Raw genomic sequence first — 22511 nt, forward strand, 5'->3', positions numbered from 1 at the left:
GCAAAAAGTCATTTTGGTGTGTGAGCTTATATGTGTGCATAAGCGAAACAGAGTGTGTCAGATTTTTGAGGTGTCAAGTACTGCTTCCAGTCGGGTTTGTTGTTTTCTGTGATTAGAGCATGAGCTTTGTGGTCAGGCCTAGTGGGGGTTCCTGTACCATCACTTGCTAGTCTTCCTTAAGCTCCAATTTTCTCATAGAAATTGTTGGAAGAATTAAATGGGAAAATGCTCATAAAGCACTTAGTATGGTGCCTGGTATGTGTGTGCTTACAGTAAATGATACTCTAAAGTACTTCTTTAGCATTAAAAGCTCAACCACAGTGCTGGTTCCGGTTAATTGAATTATCTGGCTAACAAGAACATCCTTTTAGTTCTTTAAAATGTATCAGGGCACTTTTCCTGCATTATGACCTAGAGCCTAGAGAAAACAGTTAAATTTTCATCAATGATTCAAGATCCTGCAGTCCCTCATAGCACCAGTTCAAAATGTTAGTTCTGGTAGAGAACTGTCATCTAGAAAATTGGACTGGAATCTGACTCCAGAGCAGCACTGGCAGTCACATGGGAACTCTGGCACTTTGAATATATTTTGCTTCCTTTTTCTTTCTTAACACCCCTCCCCCAGTTCCTAATGTTAGATTATTTTATTGCAGTTTACCTTTTTCCTAAAAGAAAAATATTGTGTTCTCTGTAATTTAAACATTTTAGCAATTCAGATATCTATCTAACATTCTTATTATAGTTGATGAAACTGAGACTCAGAAAAATTGACTTGCTGTCCTTCAAATAAGTTGGTCAGTGGAAGGAAAAGTGAGGACAAACCATAGTTTCCTAACCAGGAGGTCTCCACAAATACAGCCTTCCACTGGGAAATTAATTTCCACACTACCCGTAAAGATGATTAAGCTGAAAAATAAAATTTGCCAGAAGTTAGAAACCAATTTTGCCTGGAATAGAAAAGGCTGAGGCAGAAAAGAATAATAACGGTTCCAGTGGGTGGTCCTGATGCCTGACTGGAGAAGAGGGCCAGGGAATGGTGGTAACTTGTGGGTGGCAGTATCCCAGTAAATTGTCCTTGGAAGCCCGAGGGCCTGGCAGCCCAGTTAGAGCCACCCGCCATTGTTTGGATAACCTCTGAGACCTCTGGCCCTGCTGTGCTAAATCTGTGACAGTGTTGCTCAGGAGCCTTCAGTATGTGTCTAAGGTTAAGGTTACTGATGGCGGAAGCACAGCTCCAAGTGGTTGGTGGTCCAAGAGGTTTTGATTTTCACCAGTGTCTTTTAACCTGAATTCAGTTTAAACAAACAAAAAACTCCATGGGCATGTTTCTGTTTTACCGACTGTGACATTTCTAAAGTTTTCAATCCATCATCACTCATGGCAGGATTTAACATTTTTCTTTTTCTGATTTTTCTGGAAGAGTCTATTTCAGTAGTACAATGTTTTCTTTACCTTTCAGAAATAATAGCAAATTATCATTAATTTGGCAGATGAAAAACTATAGCAAATAAAGAAACGTTTATTTTGGTAAATGACCAAATACTGTTAACTCACTGGTGTACAATAAATTAAATATAAAATGTCCCAAAATATTACGTATGATATCTAACCCTGTGATTGTGTTTTAAAGGGATATCTGTGTTTAAATGTGCATGGTCCTTGTCTAGTAGGGGAACCAGGTGTCTTGAGGGCAAAAGAGAGGGTTATTACTTTTCACAGTGTGTCTTTTATATCTTTATGAATTTTGTACTACCTGTAGTACAAAATGTGCTACCTGTATCTATTACCTCTTCAGGAAAGAAAGAAAATTTGCTCTTAGTATTAACATGGAATAGTAACAAGATTCTAGAAGTTGCTATCTGAATTCCCTGGCATATAGGCTGGTTTTTAAAATGTAAAACGCTTTTCTTCACTTGAAATGTTATACAGAGTCCCAGTGTATAATTTAGATAAAAGGGTAAAAATTTGAGTGAAGCAAGGGTAGGGATTATTCTGGTCTCCCTCTGGGGCCTGAGATCCCTGGGGTGATTTCAGGGAACCCAGTAAATGGCATAATTTAGCTTGAGAAAGTTTGATGTGGTAGAATGACCCCAAGGTTTGTAGTAGATTGCCTTGGTTTTGTATCCTGGCTTCTCTCCTCATTGCTGGGTGACATTGGGAGGGAAGTTGCTTATCCTCTTTGAGCCTCATCTGTAAAACTGTGTCATAGACTGCTGCCTAGCTCAGTATCGGATACTGGGGAGGGCGCCTGGTGGAAGGCAGTCTTTACCACCACCACCCTGTCCCTGTCCATGCACTTGGCTCAATGTTTCTGGAGTGGCAGCAAGCCAGTCAGAGTGGGCATATCCTGACTCAGATGGAAACTCAAAGATACCATTTTGCCAAGCTCTTTTACTTTCTGTTGTTACTGTGGTTTGGTTTTTTGAGGCAATCAATAAAGGAATTTGAACTTCCGTTGACTCTGTTGGAGGCTGAGATCACAGTTGCTGGGAGTTGAGTGGTGACTGGGGTGTTCATGAAGAAGGTCCTACCTTTGATAAAATTACGGCTTTTCGTCTGGGTGCTGGTCACATGAGTGTGTTCACTTTGTGAAAATTCATCAAATTGTATACTTAACAATTGGAGTACTTTTCTGTACTTTAATGAAGACATTTGCAAAAAACAAAAAAATCACAGACATTATTTCTATAAAGTGCTCCCCTTTGGTGTTTGTTGCTGAACAGAAGTGACCCAGTGCCTTTTTCATCTGAGTCCTCCATTGACATGCTTCTAGTGGCACTTCTCTTCAAGTTACACATCTCTGTGACCATAATGCAAATGTCTTCTGGCTTTTGTGAAGGAAGATGGAGGTTAATAAAGGACAGACTTAGTGCTCCGCTTATAGATGAGTTGGGAACGGTGCTCTCATCTGCTGGACATTTCCTCTGCTTCTGGAGACTCAGCAATTTGATTGACTTCTTGGCCTAAAGTTAATATAACACTGTTAGCTGTTAATTCAGTTGCAAGGTAACAATGTGCTGAAAAAGATTTCCTACATCATTATCTAGAAATGTTTTCATTCATTTAGATTAGGAAGTGTTAGCAAGTAAATGGTTGCCTTTAATGTCAGAGAATGGGTAAATAATTCTTATTCTACTATAGGCAGTTTTAATACAGTTTAACCAATTGTAGGAGAATTTTATGTGGAAACTTTGGAAATAAAAACAGGCAAAAGGCTTATGTGGTTTTTATATTTGTGTTTTGCATATTTTTGGAGCCTTTGATTCTGTGTGGTCCAGGAAAAAAAATCTCAGCCTCTGTTTATTTTAAGTTTCCAAAGACTTCAGTTTTCAAATCATTTAACTCTACCAATACTCATTCTTATGTAAGAACAAACCAACATAAGAATGCATACTGGGCCTTCCTGGGACATGTTCTGGGTACATGCAGTAATGATGAACTAAGACTGAGAATGAGAACTGGAAGATTTATGAAGGAGGAAGAGGATTCTAAAGCTGACTTCTCCCATACTAAAGGAAGAAGAGAGTCTTTTTTTTTTTTTTTTTTTTGGGACAGGCAGAGTTAGAGACAGAGAGAAAGGTCTTCCTTCTGTTGGTTCAACCCCAAATGGCTGCTGCAGCCGGCGCACTGCGCAGATCCAAAACCAGGAGGCAGGTGCTTCTTCCTGGTCTCCCATGCGGGTGCAGGGCCCAGGCACTTGGGCCATCCTCCACTGCCTTCCCGGGCCACGGCAGAGAGCTGGACTGGAAGAGGGGCAACTGGGACTAGAACCCAGAGTACCGGTGCCACAGGCAGAGTATTAGCCTAGTGAGCCGTGGTGCCAGCCAGTTTGCTTTCTTTTATAGAAGCTATGGACTTACATTAATATTTATTTAGTTTTAACTTGTTTTAATTTGTTAAAATTTATCTGCATGGTATGAATTTTTTTTTAACGTTCAAAACATTTCCGGAGGTAAATTGAGAAATGATGAGAAGCTTTGTAATAAAGCATGAGTGTGCACTGTATTCCAGGCAGCATGCGTTATAAATTTTGCTTTATACTTGATTCTTAAATGCTCTTACAAAGTGTCTTCTTTTGAGGAACTGAGGCTAAGAGAGGGTTAGAAATTATCCTAGGGTCCACATAATACAGGGGTAGAGCCTTCCTTCTCCAAGCCTAGAAATGTAGGTTATTTCCACGATTCCTTTTTTATTTTGAAGTGTTATTTGATCTTTAAAGTTTTCCTTAAAGTTACATCCATTATAAATTATATTTTTTCATGTACCCATTGGACCAGCTCTTGGCAATTCGCTTACCTGACATGTGTGTCATTGTCTGCCAACCCTGTTTTTACCTTTGTAAGGATTTTGAGAAAAGTACTTTCCTCTCTGATGTAAGGACTTGAAATTTCTGTTTTGTGTTTCCTCCAGCCTTAACTATAGGGAAAAACAGCAATGATTAGGGAGGCTAACTTGAATTGGAAGTTAAAAGTTCATCTTTCCCAGAATTCTGATCTCTGCCTCCAGGCACCATGTGACCTTAGCCTCAGGCTTACTGTCGGTACAGTGAGAGTTGAGCAAGATCTCTGAAGTACTTCACTTTAAAATTCTGTCATCTGGGGCCAGCATTGTGGCACAGCAAGTTAAGCCACTGCCTGTGATGTTGATATCACATGTCAGTGCGGATTCAAGTCCCACCTGCTTCACTTCCAATCCAGCTCCCTGCTCGTGTGCCAGGGAAAGCAGTAGAAGATGGCCCAAGTACTTGGGCCCCTGCCACCCATGTGGGAGACCTGGATGGAGTTCCAGCTCCTGTGGCCGTTTGGGGAGTGAACCACTTGATGGAAGATCTCTTTCTCTCCTTCTCTCCCTTCACATTCGCTCCTCCCTGCAATCACTGTCCTTTTCAAATAAATATATCTTTTTTTTTTTTTTTTTTTTTTTTTTACTTTTTAAGCAGGAGCCAGGTGCTTATCCTGGTCTCCCATGGGGTGCAGGGCCCAAGCACTTGGGCCATTAAATACATCTTTTTTTAAAGACATAATTTTGTTCTTTACAATCTTCTTGACATTATTTTAGTTTTTTTAAGGTTGATTATTTGAAAGGCAGAGTTAACAGAGGCAGAGAAAGAAAGGTCTTCATCCGCTGGCTCACTCTCCAGATGGCCAGCTGGGCCAATCTGAAACCAGGAGCCTAGAGCTTCTTCCGGGTGCAGAGAACCAAATACTTGGGCCATCTTCTGCTGCTTTCCTAGGTGCATTAACAAGGAGCTGGACTGGAAGTGAGCAGCTGGGACTAGAACTGGTGCACATATGGGATGCTGGCACTGCAGGCAGCTTTACTCACTACACCACTGCACCAGCTGCAAATCTTCTTTTAAAATTCTGTAATTCTCGGGCCAGCACTGTGGTGCAGCAGATTAACCGCCCTGGTCTGAAGCACTGGCATCCCATATGGGTGCCGGTTCTAGTCCCAGCTGCTCCTCTTCCCATCTAGCTCTATGCTATAGCCTGGGATAGTAGTAGAAGATGGCCCAAGTCCTTGGGCCCCTGCACCCACGTGGAAGACCCAGAAGAAGCACCTGGCTCCTAGCTTCAGATCAGCACAGCTCCAGCCATTGTGGCCAATTGGGGAGTGAACCAGCAGATAGAAGACCTCTCTCTCTGTCTCTGCCTCTCTGTGTAACTCTGTCTTTCAAATAAATAAATCTTTTTAAAAAAAAATCTGGCCGGCGCCGTGGCTCAACAGGCTAATCCTCCGCCTTGCGGCGCCAGCACACCGGGTTCTAGTCCCGGTCGGGGCACCGATCCTGTCCCGGTTGCCCCTCTTCCAGGCCAGCTCTCTGCTGTGGCCAGAGAGTGCAGTGGAGGATGGCCCAAGTGCTTGGGCCCTGCACCCCATGGGAGACCAGGAGAAGCACCTGGCTCCTGCCATCGGATCAGCGCCGTGAGCCGGACGCAGCACACCTACTGCGGTGGCCATTGGAGGGTGAACCAACAGCAAAAAGGAAGACCTTTCTCTCTGTCTCTCTCTCTCACTGTCCACTCTGCCTGTCAAAAAAAATAAATAAATAAAATAATCTGTATTCTGTCTTCTGACTTTTAGCCACGTATCAAACATAAAGTGAGTAGCATAGTATTAGGACATAGTATACACTCAGTAAATTATAGCCGTTCTTTTTTAAATATTTTATTTATTTATTTGAGAGGTAGAGTTACAGCCAGAGAGAAAGGTCTTCCATCCACTGGTTTATTCCCCAAATGACTACAGTGGCCAGAGCTGAGCCGATTCAAAGCCAGGAGCCAGGAACAACTTCTGGGTCTCCCACGCAGGTGCAGGGGCCCAAGTATTTGGGCCATCTTCCATTGCTTTCCCAAGCCATAGCAAAGAGCTAGATCGGAATAGGAGCAGTCAGGACTAGAACTGGCACCCACATGGGATGCTGGCACTACAGGCAGAGGCTTAGCCCACTATGCCACAGCACTGGCCTCAGCCATTCTTAATCATTGGGGCATTTTCCCATGAAGAGTCTTCAGCAGTTGTTTTGATGATCTGGGTAATAAAAAAATGGAGCTCAACCGAGAAGTTTCCTTCTTTCGGATACCCTGTCCTTCCATTTCTGCCCAGCCCTGAAGAAGCTGACAGACTGCAGTCACTGGTGAATGTAACTTGCTTTCATTTGGAGTCATCTCCTTACTGCCTTCTAGAAACTGGAATTGCCAAATTTCTGGGTGGTGTTAAGTGAAAAAAAGCAGGAGCAGCGGGTAGTACGAGGCCTGTAATAGAATGTCTAGATTAGTTATAATTATTAAAAACAGATTTGTGTTCTGAAGTCAGGCTCACTGACATCTGCTTTACATTAAAACCCTTTTCTGGAATAGCTGTTAATAAAAGGCTAGAATCAAGGCAAAGGACTTGTGGATTGACTGAGGAGAAAGAAACTAGAAATTACAGATCTGATTCACTTAGGATGGTGGAATTCAGAGTTTATTTGCCACTACCTAGTCCAGCTTATTGCCATTAAGGAATTCCTTCCAAAACAGCCAGCTTCCATTAGAGAACCGCCACAGTAGGAAGCGCTGCTTCTCGGGGCAGCCCATCCAGCTGTTGAAGTCCTGTCCTGTGGAACCTAGATCCTTGTTTGTATTTGCCTCCTTCCCACGACAGCCGATGCAGCTTCATTTCTAGCATTAAGCTTCCCGCGGGTCTCCAGTCTTTCATCCTGCCCCCTCTGCTGTCATTCAGTACTCACCACACGTCCCTCAGCCCCTCCTTGTTTCTTGTTCCATTTCTGACTTCTCTCTCAGCGTCTTCCCTCACTTCTTTCTGGGTCCTCCTTTACAATGTACACAGAAACTAAAGCCACAAATAGCAAAATGAGTTTACTCCTGCTCTCCATGCTTTGACCAAACATGCAATATTTTAAATAAATAAACCCATGGCTTTTCTGCATAGCCATGACTTGTGGAGAGAACCCTAGCTGTTGGTGACTTTGTCACCTGTTTGTCCCATTACTATTACGATAACCTAAAAAGTACTCTTCTTCCAAGAAAACCAAAATGTTCTTTTCACAAAGTATTATTGGTATGTTAGTAGTGATTCATAAATAAATAATTAAGATTGATTTTTCTCAGGGTTTCTTCATTGCTCAGCCCCTTTCTAACCTTCCTTGACTGAAACCAGATGCTTTTATTCCTATCTCTGATTCTACAGAATTGATCTGTTCTTACACTACACTTTGCATTGATTGTATGTAAGACATAAATTATCTTTCTGATGTATATGCATTCCATAGCTCTTACAGTCTGTGACATGCAGCATAACTTTAACCTGACTATTGAATGTAAAGGAATATGCTAAAATGCAGTCAGAGTGTTGCGTGCTAACACAAATACTTAAAAACTCTGCTAAAGAAATATCTTAAAAATTTATAAAAAAAGGGCTGGCGCCGTGGCTCATCAGGCTAATAATCTGCCTTGCGGCGCCGCCGGCACACCGGATTCTAGTCCCCGTCGGGGCACCGGATTCTGTCCCGGTTGCCCCTCTTCCAGGCCACCTGTGTGCTGTGGCCCGGGAAGGGATGGCCCAAGTGCTTGGGCCCTGCACCCCATGGGAGGCCAGGAGAAGCAGCTGGCTCCTGCCTTCGGATCAGTGCAGTGCGCTGGCCACCGCGCCACAGCTGCTGCGGCCATTGGAGGGTGAACCAACGGCAAAAGGAAGACCTTTCTCTCTCACTCTCACTCTCACTCTCACTCTCTCTGTGTCCACTCTGCCGGTCCAAAAAAAAAAAAAAAAACTTTATAAAAAAGATTGTTGGATTTTGTTTGGAAGTAAGTAAGGCAGCTACCATTTTTGTTTAATACAACTGACTTACGAAGTGGTGACGAGGTTGAAGCTTTTGGGCAAACTTTCTTTCATAGAACTTGAGGGGTTTTTTGAAGGTCAAGGATGCTCTTTCTCTAGTAATTTCTTTAGATTTTTTTTTTTTTAAAGATTTATTTATTTAGGCCGGCACTGTGGCTCACTAGGCTCATTCTCTGCCTGAGACACCGGCACCGTGGTTCTAGTCCTGGTTGGGGCGCTGGATTCTGTCCCGGTTGCCCCTCTTCCAGGCCAGCTCTCTGCTGTGGCCCAGGAGTGCAGTGGAGGATGGCCCAGGTCCTTGGGCCCTGCACCCGCATGGGAGACCAGGAGAAGCACCTGGCTCCTGGCTTCAGATCATCGCAGTGCACCAGCCGTAGCAGCCATTTGGGGGGTGAAACAATGGAAGGAAGACCTTTCTCTGTCTCTGTCTCTCTCTCTCTCATTGCCTAACTCTGCCTGTTAAAAAATTAAAAAAAAAGATTTATTTATTTGAAAGGCAGAGTTATACAGAGAAAGAAAGAGAGGCAGAGCGAGGTCTTCCATCTGCTGGATCACTCCCCAATTGGCCGCAACGGCCAGAGCTGTGCCAATCCGAAGCCAAGTGCCAGGAGCTTCTTCCGGGTCTCCTACGCGAGTGCAGGGGCCCAAGGACTTGGGCCATCTTCTGCTGCTTTCCCAAGCCATAGCAGAGAGCTAGATCAGAAGTGGAGCAGCCAGGACTTGAACTGGTGCCCATATGGGATGCTGGCACTGCAGGTGGCGGCTTTACCCACTACGCCACAGCACTGACCCTATCTTCAGATCTTTTTTAAAATCTATTTATTTGGGCCGTCGCCGCGGCTCACTAGGCTAATCCTCCGCCTTGCGGCGCCGGCACACCGGGTTCTAGTCCCGGTCGGGGCACCGATCCTGTCCCGGTTGCCCCTCTTCCAGGCCAGCTCTCTGCTGTGGCTAGGGAGTGCAGTGGAGGATGGCCCAAGTCCTTGGGTCCTGCACCCCATGGGAGACCAGGAGAAGCACCTGGCTCCTGCCATCGGAACAGCGCGGTGCGCCGGCCGCAGCGCGCTACCGCGGCGGCCATTGGAGGGTGAACCAACGGCAAAAGGAAGACCTTTCTCTCTGTCTCTCTCTCTCTCACTGTCCACTCTGCCTGTCAAAAAAAAAAAATGTAAAAAAAAAAAAAAATCTATTTATTTGAAAGGCAGAGTTGGAGAGAGAGAGATCTCTCATCCACTGATTACTCCCTAAATGGCTGCCATTAGAATTTGCTTTGCTGTTGGGTGTGGAAGAAAAAGATGTTAAAAGGGTGACTTCAAGGCTTTTTACCTAAATAACTGGTTAAATGAAATTATCGTTGTCTAACATAGGAAAGCTGTTGCTGGAGGAGCTATGTTCTGGGTACAAACAGATGTTTGTGCTTCAGCATTTGGAGACACTAAAGAAAACTTACAGAAGAAACACACTAAAATTTGTAAAGAGACATAAGGAAGATGTACCTGAGCCAGAGGGGCACTGTTGGCCCTGTCTAAATAAGGTCGGAGTTTGTGAACTCAAGAGGCCTCCATAGCCTTGGCAGCTCATGACAAGAGCCTCGGGTGTCACTGACGACATAAATAAGAATGTCAGTTGTTAAATCAACAGCAGGAGTCATTGCATACTTACTCCCCATGTAGGACCTCTGTCCTTAATGTGTGTACTATGAGAATTAATGGTGAAACTAGTCTTCAAACAGTACTCTATACTTTGTATGTGTGTGTGGGTGAAAACTGTTAAAATCTTTACTTAGTATAGAGCTGATCTTCTATATATAAAGATAATTAAAAATGAATCTTAATAAAGAATGGGATAGGAGAGGGAGTAGGAGGTGAGATAGTTTGGGGGTGGGAGGGTGGATATGGGGGGAAGAACCGCTATAATCCAAAAGTTGTACTTTTGAAATTTATATTTATTAAATAAAAGCTTTCTATAAAAAGGGGAGACACTGTTATTAAAAAACTATTCACAAAGTATCATGCATGACATGTAGTTGGTAGATGTTCCCTATTAATTAACTTACCATAGATAGTTTAAATAGGAATGTTTATTCTTTAGTGTTCAAGATTGTCAAACCTCTTAATTGTTATAAAGATATTTCTGGATATTATAAGTACATAAGTTTTGTATTTCTGCTTTTACTTATGAGACAGTATTTATCCATGGTAATTCTTGATTTTATTTCTTGAGTTAGAGACTTCTAGTTAGAACACAATTGGCAGAGATGGAATTCATTACTGTATTTTTCAGTCATGTAGTTAGTAGACTACATATTTCTCTTATTTGTGAAATAGGGATAAAAAATGGCATCTATGACTTGGCATGTTGGAAGGTATGAAATAAATTCTTTCATGGAAAGTGCTAAGAATAGCATCTTGTTGGTACCCAGTAAAGATGTCACTTGGGATACCACATCCCATATCAGTGTCTAGATTTGAGTCCCAACTCCACTTTGAATCCCAGCTTCCTGCCAGTGCATACCTGGAAGACAACTGGCTCAAGTGCTTGGGTTGGTGCCACCCATATGATGCCAAAAGACCTAGGTCGAGTTCCTCGCTCCCAACTCAGCCTGTCCTAGCCTCAGCTATTGGAACAAATTGGAAGTTAACCAGTGGATAGAAGATCAGTCTTTATTTCTCTCTGTCTGTGTGTATGTGGTTTTTTTCCTCAGAGAAAATACATTCAAAGGATTTTTTTTAAGTTGACTGTTACAAAAAGCTTCTCCTAAGGTGATAAACCAATGTATTAAATTCTCTAGTTCTAAAACTGAAAATATAACTTTTTAGTTCTTTACATAGTAAATATTTATGATAATGCTATTTTGAGTATAAAATAATTTTTTAAGGAAACTTTAGCAAAATATGTCATACTTTAATTTTCTGTTGCCTGTTACATGCAGATATACTGGTGGAAATGATTTTAGTGTGAACTTTTCTTGTGTGCCGCTCTGTGTTTCGTGTTTTATATATATCTAGCGTTTTGATTTTCAAGACACTTTCTGATCCCAAATTACGATTTTGTCATTGCAGGCAAGAAGACAACAAGACCCTAGTCCTGGTTCCAATTTAGGTGGTGGTGATGACCTCAAACTTCGTTAATGGTAGCACGGTGGACATGCTGCCCATCTTTACATACACATTGCTTCTAGTTGGTAGAAATAATTGATCAAAAGACCAGAAACTGTGATAACTGGAGGTACTACGGTCTGTTTCTCAACCTTAGGCAGTAACAGACATCACAAACTGCCATGGTTTTGCACTATGATTAAAACTGCATTTCTAGTTTTTTAAGCATGTAGCCAGTAATAATTTGATATTTTTTTCTATGCAAGCTTATCTTGTTGGCATTACTTTAGTGAATTGAAACTGAACATTTGTGAAGCTCTGTTTTCCTCCATTTAATTTAAAAGTTCATGTCATTTAAGAACAAGTCAAGAAATTAAAAGTTATGTCAGAGGGGTTTCTTCCCTAATCAGTTGCTCTAATTTTTTTTTTTTTGTACTTTTAGGTGTGTTTGTTATACAGCTTCATTTAGATAGGCTTTGTTGGGGGTTTTTGTTTTGTTTTTCCCATTTCCTTTTGTATTTTTATAGTCTATAGCATTTTTAAACTGCTGACGTGTTCGCATTATTTACAAGCTAAAAACCTAGTAGCATAGAGCTGTCTGCCACAGCCTTCTAACACGAAGTTTACAGTGGTTAAAGTTGCAGTATCCTTTTAAATGCTAATTATTAGCACTGTTTCTTTTCCTTTTTAAACATAAAAAATTTTAAATTGGTTTTTACTCTCTAATCTGCCCTGGATCTGTTTTAGATTCTGTTCTGTATTCATGAGTTTGGATGGAGGTACTCTCTATAGATGATAATATCCTACTGAAATGCCTAAAGAGGTCACCAGCTGACTTCTGTTTTATTCAGGGATTTTTTTAAAAAGTCAATCAGAAAAGGGATACTGGAGCTTCTTCATGTATGTAACAGCATATTAAACTGGAGACAGTGATGAATCAGCTACAAAGGTAATATTGTATTAAAATCATGTTTAAGATAGCTGCTTTTATGTGTATTTTATATTGCATGCTTTTGTAAAAACAGTGCTGGGTGATAAGAGATTAGTCTTAGAGAGAAAATGTTCATCTGTGCAGAAGATACATTTTCTTCCATTAATTCTGAAAAAAGCATTCAGTTATATGTATGGTATTTTGCAAAAGGACTATTAATAGTACCTTTTGAGATGAATTAGTCTAAGAATATTTTTTAAATAGGCTCACTGTCAAATTGAGTGCAACTTTTATTTTAAATGCAAGACTGGAAAAAAGTGCTAAGTCATTTGGTACCTCCTTACAAATACTTTTCTTTGTCACATTCATTTAATGTTACTACATTTCTGAAGTTTTTCAAAAATGTATTTTATCATAATAGAATGGCATTATTTTAAAGAGTGAAAAGCTGACCCAGTGAATTCAGAAAATGAACTGAAGTCTGAATAAGGTCATTCATTGCATTTAAAAAGCATATAAATATACTTGATTAATGAGAGAGGTGTGACTTTCATTGTATATAGTACTTAATAATTCATTAACAGATATCCTGTATCTCAGAATAAAGATATTTGTTTTATATTTGAAGTCATGCATGGTAACGAGTGTTTAAATTGTTATAAACAATAATGCATCATAAAAGACCATGCTGGTTTTGTGTAGGTACTATGAATGAATTTGGTTGGTATTTGGTGTTGTTCAGCTCACATGTTTACACACTCAGTGCCCTAACTTCCCCTGAGGGAATCGCCTTTTTAAGTGATCCTTACAGTGGTGTTTTAAGGTTACTTTATCACAGAGCTCCTTGGTTTTTGACTTCTGCACTTAATTTTTTTAAATAACATGATGATACATTTTTCTCTGTTGCTTCTAGCCAAGGACTTTTAGTCCACCAGTAAATACGATCAAATGTTATTAAATGTTCTTGTTGCCATCCTTCTGTAAATACAGAATTTTTCCTGTCATTTAGTAGTGCTGTGCTGCTTCTGTCTGTCTTAATGCTGGCATTAAGATCATGAGCCCTTTTCTCCCAATACTGCAGGCTTTGGAAACTACTTTATTAAGTTATTGATGCAATTTGATATTTTTTCATAATCTATATTTAAACAAAATTACACCATTGCATCATCTTTTCTAAATTCATCTCCATTAAAAACTTGCCTTAAGCTACCAGATTGCTTTTGCCACCATTAGCCATACTGTGTGTTTGTATGTTTTAATTTACTTTCACAATAAACTTCTGTGTAGTGAAAACATTGTCTTGGCTCTTTATTGACATAATCTGACAGTTTCTGTTCTAGTGTTAGTTATGACATGGAAGTTAATTTGTTGCTTCTGAACTGCTGTTTGATTTTTTTTATTTTTTTTTACCTTATTGGGGGGAAAAAAAAAAAAAGCAGCGGCGGGCATTTGTCCTAGTGGTTACGATACCTACAGCCCGTATTGGAGTGCCTGGGTTCAACTCCGTGCTCTGGCTCCTGTTTGCAGCTTCCTGCTGTTGTAGAGCCTGGGGAGGGGGTGGTTACTGGTGGTGATGGCTCAGATAATTGGGTTCTTGCCACCCATATGGGAGACCTGGATTGCAATCCCAGCTCCTGGCTTTAGCCCCAGCTGGCTAGAGCACTAGTCTGGGCGTTTGGGAGAGTGAATCAGCAGATGAGAACTCTGGCTCTGTCTGGCTCTTGTTCTCAAGTAAATAAATAAACGAACATTTTTTTTTTAAAGCAACAACAGTGGCATCTAGTGGTCATTTCTGTTCATTCCAAATACCTTTACTTTAAATTTTAAAATTTTATTTTCATTTTATTTGAAACAGCTCTTCATCTGCTGGCTCACTCCCCAAATGCTCATATAGCCAGCACACAGGACAAGGGGAAACCCAGGAGCCAGGAACTCAATCCATGTGCATGGCAGAAACCTAACTACCAGAGGTATCATCTGCCTCCCAGGGTGCACATTGGCAGGAGACTGGCCTCAGAAGCAGAGCTGAGACTCAAACCCAGGCACTCGGATACAGGATGTGAGCATCCAGCTGATGTCTTCACTGCTGCACCAGAGATCTCCCCACACCTTCACTTTCACTTTTTTTTAAAGATTGATAAACTTGTTTAATTTTAAAGTCAGAATTACACACAGAGAGAAAGAGAGGCAGAGAGAGAGTCGTCTTCCATCCGATGGTTCACTTCCCAGTTGGCCGCAATGGCTGGAGCTGTGTGGACCGAAGCCAGGAACCAGGAGCTTCCTCTGGGTCTCCCATGCGGGTGCAGGGCCCCAAGGACTTGGGCCATCTTCTACTGCTTTTAAACACAGGCATCACAAGGTCTATTAATTTCCCAGTGACTTTGAAAGGGGTTGGGGAAGGGAGAATTTTTTCAAATTATACATACAAATTCATATCTTTCAAGCTATTTTAGGAAGATATTTTCCTTATTTTTATTGTGCTGGTGATAAAATCAGTCATTCTTATAAATTGTCCTGACGTTTTCCTACACTAGTAAAGTAGCCATTTACTTTATATATTACTTAAACTTAATCCATAATATGTGTGTGTTTATAATCTCAAGTGTTTACAATTTTGGTGTTTTAATCTTCCAAAAAAATTTTTAAAGATTTATTTGAGAGGTAGAGTTAGAGGGAGAGACACAGAGGTCTTCCATCCGCTGGTTCACTCCCCAAATGGCTGCAACAGCCAGAGCTGAGCCGATCCAAAGCCAGGAGCCAGGAGCTGCTGGTCTCCCACGTGGGTGCAGGGGCCCAAGCACTTGGGCCATCTTCCATTGCTTTCCCAGGCCATAGCAGAGAGCTGGATCAAAAGAGAAGCAGCTGGGACATGGACCAGCACCCATATGGGATGCTGGCGCCAGAGGCGTGGGCTTAACCTATGCCATAGCGCCAGCCCCCGAAACATTCTTTAAAGGTAAGATGTGTTTTATAGGCAAATTTCAAGGCGTGATTTCCCCTAGATTACATCATGTCTTTTTTTTGCATCACTATCTGTATACATGTATGACATTTCAAAAATGTTCCAAAGCTAAAAAACTAGGTACAGAATGGGGTCTAGGAAATGACAGTTTAGTCCTTTTAAATATGGTATAGCCCAAAACAGGTAAGTCACTCTATTAGTCAACTCAGCCTTTGGTTACAACAGAGCAACCTAGAGTTAAAGTCATAATAGACCTTAACAAGAGGCAGAGGGAAATCTTTGATTACAGAAGATAGCCTACGTCCATGCTGTCCAGCATGGCTGTGAGGCTACTGAACACAGGAAATGTGACTAGTTAAACCTAGCAACTAATTTTTTTATTTTAATTTTAAAATTGAAGTTATTTAAATGTATTTCTTTAAAAAATGTATCTTTTTGAAAGGCAGAACAACAGAGAGAGGAGTTACATTCGCTGGTTCACTCTCCAGCTATCCACAACAACCAGGACTCCATTTGGTCTCCCACATGTGTGACACGCAAATGTTTGGGTCATCTTCTGCAGTCCCAGGTGCATTAGAAAAAACTGGCTTGGATTGGAAGTGAGGCAGCCAAAACTCAAACCAGCATTCTAATATGGGGTGATGATGTCACAAGCTACAGTTTAACCCCTGCACCACAAAACAAGCCCCTATCTTTCTCTTAAAACCTTGCTGGATGGGGCTGGCAGCTGTGGCCCAGTGGGTTAACCATCCCATATGGGTGCTGGCTCTAGTCCTGGCTGCTCTTCTTCCAATCCAGCTCTCTGCTATGGCCTGGGATAGCAGTGGAAGATGACCCAAGTCCTTGAGCCACTGCACCCGCGTGGGAGACTGGGAAGAAGCTTCTGGCTCCTGGCTTCGGATCGGCGCAGCTCTGGCTATTGCGGCCATCTGGGGAGTGAACCAGCAGATGGAAGACCTCTCTCTCTGTCTCTGTCTCTCTCTCTCTCTGTAACTCTGCCTGTCAAGTAAATAAAGTAAATCTTAAAAAAAAAAAAAAAAAAAAAAAAAAAAAAAAACTTGCTGGAGGACATCATTTCACTTCAGATTTTTTCCTAGTTTTTTTTTTTTTTCCCAAAGATTTATTTATTTGAAAGAGTTACAGAGAGGCAGAGGCAGAAAGAAGTTGTCCGTCTGCTGGTTCACTCCCCAAACGGCCGCAACAGCTAGAGCTAGGTCGATCAAGAGCCAGGAGCTTCTTCCAGATTTCCCACTTAGGTGCAGGGGCTCAAGGACTTGGGCCATCCTCTGCTGCTTTCCCAGGCCATAGCAGATAGCTGGAGTGGAAGTGGAGCAGATGGGACTCGAACCAGCCCCTATATGGGATGCCAGCACTGCAGGCAGTGGCCCCCAAAAATAATTTTTAAATGGAAAATGTTCAGGCTGTATTGATTTATATTTATTCATTTTATGTGTTTGAAAAACAATCATACAGATTTCACATCCACTGGTTCACTCCAAATGCCCAGAACAGCTAAGGCTGGTCCAGGCCAAAATGAGCAGCCAGGACCTCAGTCTGGTTTCACATAGGTGGCAGGGACCCAAGTACTTTAGCCATCACCTGCTGTCTCCCAGGGTGTACATTAGTCATATTACAAGCCATATCTTTTACATCAAATAACTGTTACATCAAATGCCTGTCCCAATCTTCTGTTAAACAGTTTTTTTTTAAGTTTGATTATTTAGGCCGGTGCCATAGCTCACTTGGCTAATCCTCCGCCTGTGGTGCCGGCACCCCAGGTTCTAGTCCAGGTTGGGGCGCTGGATTCTGTCCCGGTTGCTCCTCTTGTCCAGCTCTCTGCTGTGGCCCGGGAAGGCAGTGGAGGATGGCCCAAGTGCTTGGGCCTTGCACCTGCATGGGAGACCGGGAGGAAGCACCTGGTTCCTGGCTTCGGATTGGCGTAGCGGCCATTTGGGGGGTGAACCAACAGAAGGAAGACCTTTCTCTGTCTGTCTCTCACTGTCCAACTCTGCCTGTCCAAAAAAAAGTTTGATTATTTATGCCATAGCGTTGTTTAGGAGAAGAGCTGTATATCCATTGCCCAAAATAAGCATAGTCCCTGACCTCAGGAAACCAACAGTGTAGCCCAAAAACTTCCAAAATCAGTAAGAAATCTTAAGATCTACTAGAAGTACTGGCTGTTACACCACCTCCTGCTTGGGGTGACCACAGTAAGGAGATGTTATACCAGCTAGAGAAGGCAACAAAGGTATTAGTTGGCATAGTTTGAGAAACGCTGAGTATGGCTGAGTATGACTGGAACATGGAAAAGGTCCGAAAGAGTCAGCAGTGTTGCAATGGCTTTCCCAGCCATGGTAAACATTTAGGGGGCCAGTGTTGAGGCATGGTAATGCTGCCTCTTATGACACTGGAATCCCATAGGGGTTCTGGTTCGTGTCCCAGCTGCATCACTTCTGATCCAACTCCCTGCTAATAGCCTGGAAAAAACAGCGGGAAATGGCCCAAATACTGGGACCCCACCCCTGCATCTTCCACGAGAGAACCAGACAAAGTTCCAGGCTCCTTGGGTTCAGCCTGGCCCAGCCCTGACCATTGCATCCGAGTGTTTGGTCCCCCGCCACCCACATCAGAGACCTGGATGAAGCTCCTGACTTTGGCCTGGCCCACCAGATGGAAGATAGTAATTCTCATTCATTCATTCATTCATTCAAACTCTTCCAAAATAAATCTCACTCCCCAGTTGGCTGCAACTGCTGCACTGATCCAAAGCCAGGAGCCAGGAGCTTCTTCCGGGTCTCCCACGTGGGTGCAGGGGCCCAAGGACTTGGGCTATCTTCTGTTGCTTTCTCAGGCCACAGTAGAGCTGTATTGGAAGTGGAGCAGCCAGGACTCGAACCGGCACCCATATGATAGGCCAGCACTGCAGGTGGCAGCTTTACCTGTTATGCCACAGCGCCAGCCCCACAAAATAAGTCTTTTAAAGAAAACACTTGGGCCATTTCCAAGAATGGACAGGAAGCTATTGAGTGGTTGTGAGCTTGGTGGAGAGGGTGCTTGAGAAACAACCAACTAACCAATTCTTTCCAATTAACCTTTTTTTGGTTAATTGGAAAGAATGAGACTGGAAGCAGAAATTTCATCACAAGATAACCCAGTAGGAAGATTAAGAGTAGCCATCTGGGCATAAAACATTTCAGAGTTGAGGAAAAAGTAAAAGTACAGGAGGTGTAATTTCAATTTTCGCTTTTCAGTCAGGATAGGCTAGTTGTGTTGGTTTTAAACTCCAAAAAATGTATTGATTACATGCTGACTACCCATCAGAGGTTGATCTAGACTAGCAAAGCAGACCTGGAACATTGCCAGTAGTTGTGATAGGCAAGAGAGAAGATACTTAATGAAGGGACACTGGCTTTGGAAACTGAAATGGACATGGAAAACTTGTTTTCATTGGACCAGTCAAGTCACAGCCACTACCAACTCAAGCTGGGCTGGGAACTGCAATCCTGCCTTCTGCCCACGAGGGAGAATATTTGTACATAGCTTTAATGATTGCCACGGGCCACTCTTTCTATTATGAATATTTTATTTCATTCTCCTTCCCTGAAGAAAATACACTTATTGTGAGAGACAACCTAAAAGTCCCACCTGGTCAGATACAGAGCTAGTTTTCTGGGGCCTGTGGTTGTGTCCCCTCTCCATCACCCGTTTATAGTAGTAGAACAGGACAGGAAGCACTTCATGCAGAGAAGGGTTGAATGCAGTCAAGAAATGTCGGGGCGGCCGTTTGAGGGCCTTCAAGATGATTGGGTTCCCCAGTCCATTGTTGCCATGACACTTGACCACATGATGTGACCAATGATGTGCTAGATGCATTTACTTTTTTTTTTTTTTTCTGCTTTCCAACTGGCTTCTTTCCTATTCTGTCTTGACAAGAGCCATCAACACTAACTGTGATATTTAGACCCCCTTTTTTCCCACGTTCTTCACCTATAATGTCAGGCTGGTTTCATTTCCTGCCTTCCAGGTTCTCACATGTGAGTTTTGGCATCCTTCTGTGAGGTAGCAAAGTAGATGTTACCCTGAGTGTGTGTGAGAGAGGCTATGGAACCGAAATGGGCATTTTTGTGGTTGAATAAGGGAAGACACTTAGCAAGCTTTGGGAGCCGACCAGTACTTTTGCATCAAAAGTCTTGCCCAGGGGCCGGCGCTGTGGTGCAGTGAGTTAAAGCCCCAGCCTGCAGCGCCAGCATCCCATAGGGGTGCCGGTTCAAGTCCTGGCTGCTCTACTTCGATCCAGCTCCCTGCTAATGTGCCTAGGGAAAGCAGTGGTGGATGGCCCAAGTGCTTGGGCCCCTGCATCCACATGGGAGACCCAGAAGAAGCTCCTGGCTTTGGATTGGCTCAGCTTCAGCTGTTGCAGCCATTTGGGGATTGAACCAGCAGACAGAAGACCTCTCTTTCTCTCTGTCTCTACCTCTGTAACTCTGTCTTTCAAATAAACAAAAAAATCTTTAAAAAAAAAAAAAAAGTGTTGCCCAGATCCAATAACCTTGGTTAGGTTGGTCCCAGCCCTCTCCTGGGGGAGGGAGGAGGTGCAGCTTAGGGGAATCTTTCTTGCTCTAATGCCAGTGGAGCTGTTAGGTGCAGTAACACTGTGCTGATGAAAGTCCCAGGAAGAATTTCACAAATTCCATGACCAGAATGTCCTCCACCCAGCAATATCCCAGAAGAGGCAGCAGGGAAGAGAAATGGTAGACACACAATTATAAAAACTCCACACTGGGCTCTCAGGTGCATTTCTCTTCATTACACTTCACTAGCATGCCTGCTGCCAGTCTCTCAAGTCTGAAATTCCTGCATGAAGAGACATGGACTTCTGGGATAGCCACCTCAGGCAACACGTCAACCTTCAGCGAAGTTTCCTTCATCCCCTTTACTGGGCCACACCAGCACCCATCCAGGTCCCCAACCTGAAAACTGCTTCTATTTATTTCTCAAAAGTTCTCTTAATTTTTTATTGTTTAGAAGGCAGAGATCTTCCATCCACTGGTTCACTCTCCAAATGCTCACAACAGCCAAGTCTGGGAAACGCCAAAACCAGGAGCCATGCACTCTATCCAGGTCTCCCATGTGGGTGGCAGGGATCCAAGTAGTTGAGCCATCATTTGCTGCCTCTGAGGGTGCACATTAGCATGAATGCTGAATTCAAGCTTAATAGGACTCCAGCCCAGGCACTCCGATATGGATGCAGACACCAGAAGTAGGGTCTTTTTTTTTTTTTTTTTGACGGGCAGAGTGGACAGAGAGAGAGAGAGAGAGGTCTTCCTTTTGCCGTTGGTTCACCCTCCAATGGCCGCTGCGGCTGGCACACTGTGGCCGGCCCATCGTGCTAATCCGAAGCCAGGAGCCAGGTGCTTCTCCTGGTCTCCCATGGGGTGCAGGGTCCAAGCACTTGGGCCATCCTCCACTGCCTTCCCGGGCCACAGCATAGAGCTGGCCTGGAAGAGGAGCAACCGGGACTAGAACCCGGTGTGCCGAGGCAGAGGATTAGCCTATTGAGCTGCGGCACTGGCCAGAAGTAGGGTCTTAACCACTGTGCCATCATGCCTGCTCCATACCGTCTTTGGGGGTGGGGGAGGGAATCTTTTTTTTTTTTTTCCTTTTTACTATTTATTTTAAAGGCAGAGTGACAGACAGTGCTTCAGTCCACTGGTTCATTCCCCAAATGGCTGCAACAGCCAGGGCTGGGCCAGGCCACTTTCTTTCCATTTACATTAGCAGGAACCTGGATAGGCAGCTACAGAGCTAGGATTCAAACCAGCACTCCCAAAGGGGATGCTAAGCATTGCAAGTGGTGACCACCCTCTTGTGACACAACACTGGCCTTGACTCTCATTTTAAAGATGAAGAGAGTAATACATGAAGAAGTTAAGTAATTTGCCTAAAGTACAAAGCTAATAAGAGGCAGAACTGGGATTCAAGTTCTCAGTCCAGGGTCTGGTGCTGTGGCATAGCTTGTGACACTGGCATCCCATGTAAGTTACTGGTTTGAGTCCCAGCTGCTGCACTTCCAGTCCAGCTCCCTGCTAATGTACATGGGAAAGCAGCAGAAGGTGGCCCAATTCCTTGGGCACCTGCCACCCACGTGGGAGTCCTGAAAGAAGCTCCTGGTTCCTAGCTTCAGCCTGGCACAGACTCAGCATTTGCGGCCATCTGGGGAGTGAACCAGCAGATGGAAGATCTCTGTCAAGGCCAGCCCTGTGGGGTAGCAGGTAGAGCTGCTGCCATCCCATGTGGGTGCCAGTTTGAGGCCCGGCTGTTCCAGTCCAGCTCTCTGCTATGGCCTGGGAAGGTAGTAGAAGATGGCCCAAGTGCTTGGGCCCCTGCACCCACATGGGAGACTTGGAAGAAGCTTCTGGCTCCTAGTTTCAGACTGGCCCAGCTCTGGCCATTGCAGCCACTGGGGAGTGAACCAATGGATGGAAGACTTCTGTCTCTCTGCCTCTGCCTTTCTGTAACTCTGCCTTTAAAATAAATTTATAAATCTTAAAAAAAATGTCTTGCCCTCTTCGTGTAGCTCTTTCAAATAAATAAATAAATCTTGGGGGGGGGGGACTAATTCTCAGTCCATAAGCTTAACCTCTGTTCCCTGACCCGAGGCTTGTACTGGTGCCATAACTACATGTCCTTTGAGAAAGCAGCCCTTCAGTATTTCTGAACATCCCCTCTAGGGGTGGCCGTGGCTGACGGGTCTCCCAATTTGGCTCACTCCCAAGGCGCCTCCTGCTTCTACCCAGTGTATTGGGCTCCAGGTTATGACCTCCTAGTGCCACCTTCTCAAAGCTGCCCTCACCCATGACAAGAAACTTGGGTGGATCACATTTACGTGAGATAAACTTGTGTTGTTGACAGTGTTCAAAGAAACCGATTTGCCTGTTATCCTGGCAGGAAGTTTCTTTAGGGGTTCCCCAACCTTGTTCTTCATATTTGTAGGTTATCCAAACTGAAGTTTCTTTTAATTTCGTCATCCAGATTGATGATACTTTTTCTTTGTCTTGGCTTTCCCATAACCCCACTGGGCCTACCCACTCCCATTTCAGGATACACACACACACCCATCCCATACCTTTCTCCACCTGAAATAAGACCTTCCCAAATGTTTTCTAGACAGGAGAAC

The 22511-nt window shown here is 43.4% G+C and overlaps 1 protein-coding gene across 3 annotated transcripts in view; it reads left to right on the top strand.

The window, feature by feature from the left end:
* CBFB (core-binding factor subunit beta) overlaps nucleotides 1–13656 on the top strand; it is a 66466-nt gene extending 52810 nt beyond the window's left edge. For all 3 annotated transcript variants that reach the window (XM_062176888.1, XM_062176887.1, XM_062176886.1), the window contains one exon: nucleotides 11406–13656. In XM_062176888.1, coding sequence (XP_062032872.1) covers nucleotides 11406–11474 — 69 coding nt within the window. In that variant the 3' untranslated portion in view covers nucleotides 11475–13656. The remainder of the gene's footprint in view (nucleotides 1–11405) is intronic.
* The last annotated feature ends 8855 nt before the right edge of the window (nucleotides 13657–22511 follow it).

Source organism: Lepus europaeus, chromosome 19, assembly GCF_033115175.1.
Source record: "Lepus europaeus isolate LE1 chromosome 19, mLepTim1.pri, whole genome shotgun sequence".
NCBI lineage: Eukaryota > Metazoa > Chordata > Mammalia > Lagomorpha > Leporidae > Lepus > Lepus europaeus.